Here is a 13051-nt window from a genome sequence, read left to right as displayed (position 1 = left end):
TGTACGCGATCGGTTGAACAGGATAGAGATTTGAAAGTAACTCATTAGCGTAATTCCATTAAATAAGCTTTATGCATCTTCCAACGAAAGAAATAAGAAACTAAGTGGAAGTCGTAGCCAAGATAGATTTCCGGTTATTATAAAATATTAAAAATTAACTACAATTATTAAAATTTTGTTGTAATTATATGTTCATTTAATGTAAAATTCGAACTTAAGAATCATATACTTTATTTGCTTGAATATAAGCGTCCTGTGTTTTGAAAATTTTAGGCATGTCTTTTGGAGACTCTTATTATCGCGCATTTCCTGTTTAACTTTTTTGAAAGCTGCTTTCTTGATTTTTACCCTGTCAAAATGAGGAAGGGGAACGAAAACTGTAAACAATGATTTGAAAATGTTGACGAGTGGTAGAGTTATCGTAACACTATTGTCAATCACAAAATACTGTCATTATTTAACGATTGTGCTGATATACCGTAAGAATGGAGAATGAAAATGAAATGTTGAGAATGTAAAGTTGTAATCTTTCAGTTCAAAGCACTATATGTTTAAGTCCAAATTTGTATTTTTCAGAATGGAAAGAGATACTAGCTACATCTCTCGGGTTGCACAGAGGTGCTTACATCCGCATGCTAAACAGATTTTCAAAATAGACATAATTTTTAGTGGGACGCTTATATTCGAGTAAATACGGTAATTCTCTCTCTATTTTAAACAATCAGTTACACAGATGGATAAGTACTGAGCGATGGTATTACATGCTGTACACTTGCACACGCTCAACGTTTAATTATAGACTACATTTCATATCTTTGTTTCTAAGTTTATGCTGAAATAATGTTGTTGCTGCAGTGGATATAACAACTAGTGAGTTATTGAGAATTGATTTATTTCAGTCTAACAAAAGTCACTATTAATAAATTAATTTTGGAGGTCCCTAAAATCTCGTTATACTGGTATTTTACTGTATTTCATTAATAATAATTTTAATTATTATTGTTGGGTGTAGGCTGGGCAAAAAGTAGCATGAAATTATACGAATATACATGCGTACATACAGTATCTCGTTCCGTGGGTGTTAGATAAATAATATGTGGAATTTTAGATGAAAGAGAATCACTAGATAATGGAGAGGTAATTAATGTATGTTTGTCTTGAGAGTATTTGTTATACTCTGAAGGAAAAAATAATATTGGAACTTCAGAAAAATCTCTCGCGGAAGAGGAAATAGTATTCCAAGATAACACTGTGCAACAAATGTAACCTTTTTTCTATCCTTCAAATGAAATTATGTGATTTTAACTAAATGCCAGGTGCTGAATTAATTGGTGGAAACCAAAATCTTCAACCACGTCACGTTTTTGTTGGGTAGACCACAACACATTATACGAAATGTACATATTTACGTATATTTACTATCTAATGTAGGCTGGGAAGGCGTATTATACTAACATTAAATTTTGTTGACTTACCCTTTAAAGTACTTTCTTTGGTCGCTTATGCTTGTAGACATCTTCTGGAATTCCTCTGACGATAGACCAGCAATATTCAGCAAGATACTTTCAGACCATTGTCCACTCTAACGCCTTTCAAATGTGAGAATTTCCAAATGAAACCGTTCTCCATGTTCATCACTTACTACGCGAAAGTTTTGAGGGAAAAAGTCAAGATGTGAGTGCAAAAAGTGTAAAAGTGTAAAATTTTAATGATAAGTTGCATCCCATGAGTTGAAAACTCCGCATCATGTCACTAATAATAGCTTCATAATTTTCTGCTTTTACATTTCCAAGACATCCTGAACATACCGGTTTAAATGGCAACCAAGCTAATTTCTCAATTTCAGAAAGTTTAATTTCAAAGTATTCATCCTGCATGACTGTTTTAATCTATGGAGCAACAAATACTCATCCTTAAATTTGGGGATTTCTCCTTAAGTGCGTGAAAGCAATACCTTCTCTATCTAGCGCTTTATCGAAAATCGTCATTAACCTAAGTTTTATATGTAATGGTGGCAAAAGTGCATTACGGGTTTACGAGATATGTTTCAGGTGCCAGGAATGAAATCTTGTCTTTGAGGCTAGTATTAAGGACGTAGTGGTTTACTTTGTCACGGCTGTCCCACTCACATAAAAAAAAAAAAAAACAATACTTGGGTATCCTTGCTGCATTTCTGTGAGAATACCAATAACTTTCAGGTCTCCCCACACATACCATTTTATATTTTATATTTAATGAAGTACAATACTGCACTCATAACTTTATACGTCCTTTGTATGAGCCGCGTATGCTACAGAAACAGATGGATTAACATTTCCAATATTTAGAAGCACTGCTTTCAGACTTAGTTTCGAGCTGTCAATAAGTGCCACTCAGTGGGATTATGTTCATGTCCCAAATAAGCCATCTACATCTTCACAATAAACAATGCCTCCGTTTTCAACAAACTAGTCCTCAAAATGACTGTCGTTTTATAAACAAACTGATTTTAATATCTTGAGCTAAGAGATAGTCAAGTCACGGCTGTAACACCTTGAAGCCTGGAGCCCAACACTTCCGCTTTTCTTTTAGGAAGATTTAAGTCTTGTATAAGATGGTTAAGCTCTTCTTGTGTGATCAAGTAAGATGACGTTGACTGGGATGCAGATGGGTAAAAGTCTAAACTTTCCCCGTTGCTTGGAACGTCTGAGGTATCATCTTCTGAATCAATAGTGTAATGTTCTGGAGCTTCAGGTACTGGAAGATCTTCACTGTGAAGAACGGGATGAATAGTTGATTTTAAATTTGGGTACTGAACCTGATGTTTAGAGGAAAAGTCCTTTATATCTGTCAAGCAAAAGTAACAGTCAATACATGATTTATTTGTTCGCCAGTTCCTAATTAAAAGTGTACATTTATTCATCATTTTCTTGAAACCCAGATGCACAGCACACACTACCACAAAAATACGCAACGCGGGAAATCCGACCACTCCTAACGAAACACTACTCAACAAATAACAATTTACAATCGAACAAAAAAGTTACTCAAATGCTAGACCACATTGCAGATGATTTAGGCAACACCAATCTGAACTTGTTTATTACAAGATATTAATGGGCTTCTACGTGAAATAAAGATAAAGAGTGAGGGGAAATATGAGAAACTAGTGCTCCCTATTATAACACAGAAAAAGACTCGTATGTGGTAGGAGAAATTTGGGGGATGAGGAGAACCCCTCTTTAAACAGCGTAATTATTCCTTCTGTAAAGAAGAAAAATTGTCGCTTGGATGATTTTAAGATGAGAGTATATTTTAAGGTATACTCTTAAGCCCTCTCCGATAATCTAGTGGGTAGCATGCGCGCTTTCGGTGCATGGTATCTCGGGTTCGATTCCCGGTAGGAGAACATTGAACGACACGATGGCTCGAATTCCACCTTAAACTGTAGGATCATGTCTCTTATATCCTTGCTGCTGAAAAATACGCTAAATATCAATTGCCAAGCCAATCATTAATCGTATTTAATCACCACCCGTAAAAATACGATATACTATTTAACAGTACAAAATTTCAAACTTTTCAGTTTTTCACAAAATTGGTATGTGATACACAATAAATACTTACAGATTCGATTTTCTCATGCAAAAATACATAAGAAAAACATATTTTCATGTAAAGGACAGATTTCGTGTTGCGCAGTGTAATACAATATCAAACGAAGACATTGGGAAACCATTACAAACTTTGCAGCTTAAAGGCAGCAGCAGGAAGAAAAAGGCATCAGCAGCAAGCAACAAGATAAGATCCTGAAAAAAGAGGAGAAAAGAAAATAATGTAATGCAAAACAAGGCCATGGATGTCAAGTTTAACAAGTTGGAAGGAGAAGACCCTTCGCATAAACTGTATATTGACCAAAATCAAATTTTAGCTATGATTATTGAAGAACAAGAGGACTTACAGTCACAAATGGATGAGCTGAGAACCTGGAGGAAAGTACCGAAGAAGAGAGACTAATGGGATTGATTTTCCAGACTGAATTTATGATTTACTTTTGTATTGGAATATAGAGGTATAAAACAGTTGTGAAATTAGAATTTTAGAAAGTTTGTTGTGGAAAAATGATATTGATTGTTTGTTTAATGCCATATGCAATGATGTCGGGCATTTTTAATGTAGGGTGGAAGGAGAGTGTTGGAATGGTAGCATGAAACTATACACATGCCGTTCTGTAAATGTTAGGGAAATAGTAATTTTACGTGAAAGAGAATATGAAGAGGTAATTAATATATGCTTGTCTTGAGTATGTTAGTTTCCAGTAATTAAGATAATATATCAAGTAAATAATACTTTGACAGTCCATTGTGTATACGACCTCATAAAGTGTAGAATAAAGTGTAAGATTGTGTTAATAATTTTGTCAAGACGGTAGTACAACCATAGATAGACTTCGAAGAGTCAACATCATCATTATTTCTTATTTTTAAGAAAACAATAACTACAAACATACAGATTACTATAAACACTGGTGTAGTTTTACTATACGGATCCATAGATTGTAAAATGTACAAAAAAATTTGGTCAAGTCTTTAATTTGCCCATTTCATGTCGAGAACAGAACCCAACCAACCCCTGCGGGGCTTCTAACCCGTTCCTATTACTATTACTACTACTACTACTACTACTACTACTACTACTACTACTACTACTACTACTACTACTACTACTACTACTACTACTACTACTACTATTACTACTTTGGACCCGTATAGCAAAACTGCATGTAAACACGTTTACCTAAAAACTCTTTAAATAATTCAAAATTATTTTCCTCCTACGGAATCTTCATTTTCACAGTTTGTTTGCAAAGTTTCAGGATAGCATGACGCCATTTAAACATATAATGCATTAACATTGAGTGGTGGAAATTAGGCAATCAGAGAAAGTCTTCTGTATATCTCTATCTCTAGTGAAACTAAGGGGAAAACCCTTTAAAAACTAACCGGATATCATATCTGATCTCCAGACCATTCGTTTACTAATTCAAAATGTTGTCAGCTTACTTTCGATGATAATCTTTGTCCACAAGATGAAGACATCAGTTAAACAATGTAAATATATAATTTAGTTAAAGTCCAAAGATATCTTATCTCTATTCACCGGTTTTCTTCATGTGTATGCGTGTGTCTTTAAAATGAACAAAAGTATAACATATATCTCCGAAGAATTTTCAATTAATTAGTTGTTCATGTAGTTTTATTTTCTTTCACGAACAGTAAGAAAGCAAATTTTAAACTTATAATATCCTTCAACACCGTTGACATGATAGCTCTGTCCCTTCTTATTAAGATGAGTACATAAAAATCTAAATCTTTCACTTAACGACACACATTTTGTATCATTTGAAATTTAGTGAAATAATATATCTAATATTTGGAATTTTATAGTCAGTGGAACACGCCCAGTACAATAATTCGTTTAGGGTTAGGAGTTGGACTCGAGAAGTACTATTTCACTGCGATTGTTACCTGCTTGTTTATGAGATTTCAAAAAGAGAGTATTTTCTAGCACTGGCGACGTAATGGAGATTTAACTCCCATTGAGGTAGATATTATGCAAAATTAACATATAGTGTATTAAGATATATATATATATATATATATATATATATATATATATATATATATATATATATATATATATATATATATATATATATATATATATATACAAGGTGGCCCAAAAGTAGGTATACACTCCTGGTTTAATCAAGTATAACATTCTAGCTTATAGGTTTATTTGCTTCGGCTGTTCCCAGCTTAAGATATAAGTAAAGAGACACTACGAACAAATAATCAGGAAACTATGTCTCTACCTGATGGATAACAATAAGAAATGATACAAAAAGCAATATATATACAGGCCCGGATTTAGGAGGTGCACGTGCACCCCCCGTTCGTTGTAAATATACATTTTCTAAAATGAGAAGCTAGCGCTGAAAATATCAACAGTTTCCGAAATTTTCTGCCGTTATGTTTCCGTTTGGGGCTTAAAAGAAACAGGGGTTTTGCAAAACCAATAAATTAATTCAATTTTCTGTAGGTTGAAGGAAAATGGGAGGACCAAGCAAAATAATATAACATTTATCAAATAGGGAAGAAAACAGAAGCCAGGAAGAGAGAACAATTTTTCCTTCATATCACTTGCGACCCTCTTTAAAATACCCTCCCCCCCGTCTTATGTATCAGGTGTAAAGTATATTGTCACATGTCACTTTGAAGAGTTTAAATGAGACTGGTTACTTTGGTAGTTATGGTGCACTACGTCAGAAAATCCTGGACCCGACTCTGTATATATATCCACCAGAACTCTAGAACGCTTGGAGCAATTTTAATCCAAACCTGAACGCATATTACTTACAGTCTGGAAAAACGTATTGTCGGAGAACGAACTTCTAGCACACCTAAGGGGGACATAAAATGATCGAAAATGTCCGATACTAGTGTCGAACCCATAGTCTTCGAGGTCGCTGAGACGAACGGTGACACTTCCGATGCCGTTTAAATCCAAATTCCACCCCATTAGTACTCCTGAAGGGGAGGGATGGTGACATAAAAATAATTGAAAATGACCGGTATTAGTGTCGAATCCATAATTTTTAGGAGTCCCTAAGTTGATTGGTAACAGTTTTGGTGCCCTTGGCACAAGTCCAAAGTCAGCTGCAAGTGGGGCTAAGACCTCCTAGCTAGAGGTATGCAAGGGCTGGGACTACAAAGTATATACCATTTCGGGTCCGGGCCCGGGCCCGTGAATTTTTAAATATACAACCATATTTCTCGGCCCTTTTCGGGCCTAACTTTGTAAATATACTGTACAACGATATATCTGCACCGTTCTTTCTGGAGAAGTTTTAAAGCACAACTGCAAAATCAAATCTCTAATTGCTGTAAATAAAATTACAATTTTGCATTAATTACTAAGTTTCTGTAATTCGGGCTTGTTTCGTTCTCATTTGATTATCACGGGAGCTCGTGTCAGGCTCTAGCCTAATGCTAAAAAACATATTTCGGACTTGGGCCGGGCCTCACATTGTAAATTCACGGGCCAGGGCTAAAAATTCCGGCCCGTGCAGACCTCTACCCCTAGCACCCCTAGGGGGAAGAGATAGAAAATGAAAGAAATGACCGATATTAGTGTCGAATCCATAATTTTCGTGGTCACTGAAATAAATAGCGACGCCCCAATGTCCTTTATGTCTAAATTAACTCTCATCTGTAGAGGATGGGGTGGGGGAGATGAAGAATAAAATGTCAAAAATGACATGAGATTTATGTCGAATTCATAGTTTTCAGAATCGGGAAAACATCAAACCTGTTTGAAATGACTTTTGGAAATATTTAGTACCCATTTCAAGCTGGGGTTTTTAATCATATAAATTTGATAGTGTATTCCGTGGGGATAGATTGTTACCAAAAGTGGAACATCTTCTGTATTTTTATCATTAAGCTTTCATTAAAATAAATATTCTAAGGAGGGAGGGAATTCAAATATTTCCCATAAACGTATTCTTCCCATGCAAAGAACGGGCGTTTAAGCTAGTACTCGATATTTATCACCAATAGAAGTAAAGCAGTATGAATAGAAACAAAGGGAATCGCTTGTAGAAATTATTCTGAATGGCATATTAGATTCGCATATCTCTCTCTAAATCCACGGTTTATAGTTTGAGAATTTCCGTTTGGTGTCGAAGGTTACTTATTGCTAAAAGTTCAATTGGTATTTCTATGAACAATTTTATCTTGTAGCAAATCGGTTCTTGGCAGAACTCATTCCCAATGGAAGATTCTGAACCTTGGAATTTATTCAATTGACCCTTCAACGGACTATCTAACATTGCCTTGGATACGGTTTCTCAGAGCGGTATGCTCTTCCATTGATTTTATTTCTTGGTCGTCACTTCTCGTACGCAAGCAATTACAATGGACGTGACGTATCAGGTAAGAGTTTATCTTCCTTTTCGTTTTTTAATATATCGCAGTGATGTCATTGAATTGCAGTGTTGTCGCTCTGACCATTAAAATAACAAGCCGAGCGTAAATGTTATCATTCTTATTTGTATGTCTGTAGGTACTAGCTGCAGGCATGAATTCGCAACCAATGGAAGGAAGTGACACCGTGAAGCAGGAACATATGACTGCATATAAAGCTAACTACAGGGTTCACAAAACAGGAATCTCCCATGAAGAAATGGTGCTGGGATATGACGAATGGTCTGAAAAATACGATGAGGTATTGTGCTTATTCATCCTGCTAATATTCTATTTTAAAACTTTTATTGTGGTTTTTAACATCTTATTTTCAAAGTTCGTTATTTAGAACGTTATTTTCCTGTATCAAACAAATTATCAAAAATGCAACATTTTGAAATTTTCCTTTAGTTAAAAAAAAAAAAAAAAGTGCATAGTGGACCATTGACAAGAAAGAGGCGATGATAACGTTCTGAGGCAATTTCCAACAGGAGTTCGAGATTTCTGTTGAAAATAAAGCGATGACTGCAAATGCTTCGCGGGGTTTCATTCATCTAAAATTGTTGCGGACCTAGAACAAAAAGGCCCCCTGATACTTTCATTAGCCTAAATTAAGGACAATAGTGTTTCTGGTTCAAATTTTAAAAAGCTGAAGTTCTAAAATACTTATTTGACTCCCTTATAAAAAATTGTCCCCTAAAATTTTCTGTGAACATTCTCCCAAATTATTGCCTTTCGAAGGCAGAAGCAGCTGAAGACTTACTTACTCATGTCAGAACGTAGAGCCTATACCAAAAACCCTAGATTCATTTAATTTTAAAATAGTAGAAGTAATACAGTCCTAAAAGGAAGTAATTATTAATCTCCTTTAAAACGTCTTCGCCATATCTTAGCTCCTCTCTCTAAAAATAAAATGAAAAACAATAAAATAAAGCTGGTGTCAATAATGGACTCACCATTTAGTCATTTGGTTCGTCCTATTGGTCTGTTGGCAGCTGGTTAATTGCAATATAGAGTCTTTAAATTCATTTTAAAACATGCTCATCAGGTTTTAAACTTTCTTCTTACTTCCGTGTATGTTATCGGGCAATACTATCTTTCAATTAAGTCACAGCAATCAATAAATCATTGTGTTCAGATAATCAAGAAACAAAAATCATCACATTAGATATAAGAAAGCAAAGCAAGATGATAGCCATTTCAGAGATACACATAAATTGCTACGTTCATATTGGTAGCAGGGGTAAAAGTGGAACTGAAAAGGAAGAGGGACAAATGACGTCACGCCGTTTGTCGTGCCTATCTTTGCCCATTGTATATTTTAGGAAGTGAGGGACAACATAGGTAGTTTTTGGAAGTGGGGGAACCAGGGGCGCCCGAAGAACATTTTTAAAGGGGAGCATCTCCATGGTTGCTATATCATGTCTTGTTTTTCTAGCATTTAATATACGTGGTTTCCTGTATTACGCATACATTTTTGTGAGTCAGGGAGGGGTCCTGCCCCCTTCGGGCGCCCATGGGGGAACGCGTTTTTACGGAAATATTTATTTTAAAAAGTTTAACTTATTAGATGCTTGTAAATGGATGTTTAGGACCAAAAACCGTTTCAGAGTTGGAAGTTGTCCCTTATATTGGACACCTATCCTGCAATTCTACTGACAAACCGAATAAAAGAAAAAAAATGTAAAATATTTCATTGCAAATCATAAGTCAAGGATTCAATTCCCCTTCGGTCCCTCTAGGTAAATTCCGGGATAGTTTCCTGATTATGGGTACAGCAGTATTCTTCCTGAAATATGATAATTCCCTCTCTGTCATTTGGGCACCATGTGGAGACCTAAGTTGATATTGGTGGATAATGATACTTATTCTTCTCGTGCTTTGTAGTACGTAGGCCCTAATTCAGTTGTACAGGATTTTTTTTTTTTTTTTTTTTTTTTTTTTTTTTTTTTTAGGGTTGGAAGTCAAACCATAGTGCTTCCTTCTAAGGTAGGAATATTAACTATTTCCATGGGAAAATTCTAGTACTGTTTGAAGTTTGCATCATTAACAAAACTCGTTCTTTGCAACATAAAGATCTCTAGACTCGAGTGTTATTCATAAATAAATGAACTTTCTTTTTACTCAATTGCCTAACAATGGACTGAGCGGACTAACTGGTTGCATTGAAATTTTAGCGTCTCTTTCAGTACAAAGGCTTGTATAACACATGAAATAACAACAAAACATGGGACTTGAACTATATGAACTCTTACCAGATATCGAACCTAGTTTTACTTCACGAAAGAAAAGAAAATTTGCTACAATATAGCCCTTAGTTGTGAAAGGGATCCCTCACCTGTACCTTGAATACTGTAAACGATCCCCTCACCGTTTACAGCCTGGACTTACTTGCAAGCTCGAGAATTGATTATCTATATATATTAAAATGCTAGGTTTGTGTGTTTGTGGTCAAGAAAACTTTATATGTTTGTGGACGTTTATATGTTTGAGGCCGTTTATATGTTTGAGGCCAATCTTTTCGACAGTGATTTCTCGGGAACCATAGGTTCTAGAAATATTCCGTTTTTACTGATCGATTGCAAAGTTTGTGTAGATTGTTCAGTTCTAATTGAATATATATATTTTTTTTTAAATGACCATTATTTCTTTATACATTTTAGGGATAGACTGGAAGTATTGAAATTTTAGAAAAGTAAAGCATAATATCCTACGAGTTATACATTCCAACACCAAATATTTGTATACATGGGTTGTATATCTCTCAGGCATTTATTTCATTATCAAACGATAATGAAAAACGAAGGATAACCATTTCTCCAGTCTAAGATGAATCTTTATTGTTTGGAGTGTTTTGCCCAATGAGCACCATATATCATTGACATTGTAATTAATTATGTATGTAATGTGTTTGCTTATTACATACTGCATGCAAGAAAAAAGAAAACACTAATCATACGTGAATTAAAAACTCCAACTAGAAGTAGTCTCTAATCTTGCAAACGGTGCGAGATATTGAAAAAAAATCGAAAAAAATTCCCCTTTATGATACCCCTTTACGATTTTTATCAAGGGATCCTTTACTTGTGTCCATAAAGGGACATGTACAGATGTTGTGAGGAAAGACAAGGGGATTCATCCCTAACAGCACAAGATGTGCTAGGCATGTTCCGTTTAGGTGTCCCAGCTACTTTTTAGGTACCAGACATTTGGTACATATGATATTCATGTGCTAAGTATGTACTTCAGCTACTTACAGTTTTAGGTATTTGTTACACCTAATTGATATTTCCAACTATGTACCACACATATAGCATTTATATACCTGGCTGTTTCGCACTCTAGCAGTCATTTGTTCTTATGTCGTCACTGTCATTTTCTAGGTACGTCCTTTAAGTACATTCTGTTTTAGATACCCTAACAGCACAAGATGTGCTAGGATGCGCCATTTATATGTTCTAAATTTATCTCCCACATTTGATGCGTTTGTTGCTTCTTTTTCTAAGCGATTGTGTATTAGAAGCAACAAGCGCATCAACTTTATTAGATGGCAACTGTCGCCGATCATTTGAAAGTGAATATGGAAGAAACATGAATACCTCGTGAATACATAGACACGTGAATACATAGAAACATGAATACATAGACACTCGTCATTTTGTTATTAAATTACATAGCGAGCAGATTTTATCTGATCCCAAATGGTTATCGTCGAATATACGCGGTTAAAGGGGCACTGTGATTAGCCAAATTCAAAAGACCTCAATAATTTATCACTCAACAAGCGACGTTCTCTTTATCGCCTCCGTGGCCAAGTCAAAAGAGCACGCGGATGGTAATCCAAAGGTTGGTGGTTCGTGCCCACCCTGGGGTATATATTTTTTTACTTGTTTAAAGTGTTTTTAGACTCACCCTAATGTAAACACATTACGCATATAGGCTATTTAACATATTTTGGGGGAGTAATTTTGCGGTTCATTGACGCTTACGGCATGGGGAACATACGTAGAACATACTAGGCACGTTTCTCAGGTACATGTCAGGCATGTGCCATGGGGCGGACATAGACTGTGACTATCACTTGCCATCCATGTGATTTCTCTCTCAGAGGTACGTAAGGCACATACTGGACACATTCCCATGTACATGAGGGAACATGATAGGCCTTTCCCTCAGCTTGATTAGGAATTCTTTGTAGTAGGTCTGATTCACCGTTTGACCCTGAGGCACCCATTCAGTCATGATGATACCCCTGATATCGGAAAAAAGATGAGCATTGCCTTCACTTTCGACTTGCTCATTCGTGCTTTTACATTCTTAGCGATGTGGGAGTCTTCCGGTGCATTGATGACGCTTAGTCTCGGGGTCATACTGGAAAATGCATGTTTCATCACATGTGATGACACGTGTTAGCAAGTCTGGCTCTGCTTTGAGTCGTCCCATGACGTCATAGCAAATGGTCTTTTGAATGTCTTTCTGTCTCTAAGAGAGGTTTTCCGGGACAATTTTTGCACAAACTTTTGTCATGTTTAAATTGTCATGCAAAATTTGTCTTACTGTCTCTTTGTTAATGTTCATCATGTCTGCGATCATCCGAATGCTCAGACGTCTGTCTTTCCGCACCAGTTTATTAATTTTTTGAACATTTTCGTCCGTTCTTGAACTTAACGGGCGGCCGGGTCGTTCATCATCTTCAACCTGCTCCCTACCTTCTGAAAATCGTTTGTACCATTCGAAAACTCGCGCACGTGATATAGCATTATCACCATACACATCTTTTAACATTGCACAACATTCCGTCGGTGTTTTGTTTAATTTCACCAGAAATTTGATGTTAATGCGCTGGTCAACTTTACTGTTAACCATGATTCCGGCACTACTACAAAACATTGTCCTCTTCATGCAAGCCTGAAAAGAAAAGAAAAGCTTTCAGAATCATGAAACAAACAGTGGCTGTTCATGAAGGTCCAAGATCAACAACACATCGTTAGCTACCTCCGCCCCACGATCCTACGCGACAGGAGGTGGACAATCTCGTCATTTAA

The 13051-nt window shown here is 35.9% G+C and overlaps 1 protein-coding gene across 3 annotated transcripts in view; it reads left to right on the top strand.

Annotated features, from left to right (window-relative positions):
• Positions 1–13051, top strand: part of LOC145689975 (methyltransferase-like protein 27) — a 110001-nt gene that overhangs the window by 31498 nt on the left and 65452 nt on the right. For 2 of the 3 annotated variants that reach the window (XM_081764406.1, XM_081764415.1), the window contains exon 3: positions 8107–8268. In XM_081764406.1, coding sequence (XP_081620532.1) covers positions 8122–8268 — 147 coding nt within the window. In that variant the 5' untranslated portion in view covers positions 8107–8121. Of the gene's footprint in view, positions 1–7823; positions 7977–8106; positions 8269–13051 lie in introns of those variants that run through there. The other variant, XM_081764396.1, reaches the window with a different exon arrangement.

The sequence above is a fragment of the Thermobia domestica genome, chromosome 1 (genome assembly GCF_964235325.1).
Source record: "Thermobia domestica chromosome 1, izTheDome1.hap1.1, whole genome shotgun sequence".
Lineage (NCBI taxonomy): Eukaryota > Metazoa > Arthropoda > Insecta > Zygentoma > Lepismatidae > Thermobia > Thermobia domestica.
Note: the sequence above shows the minus strand (reverse complement) of the source record. Positions and strands in the feature narration are given on the sequence as shown.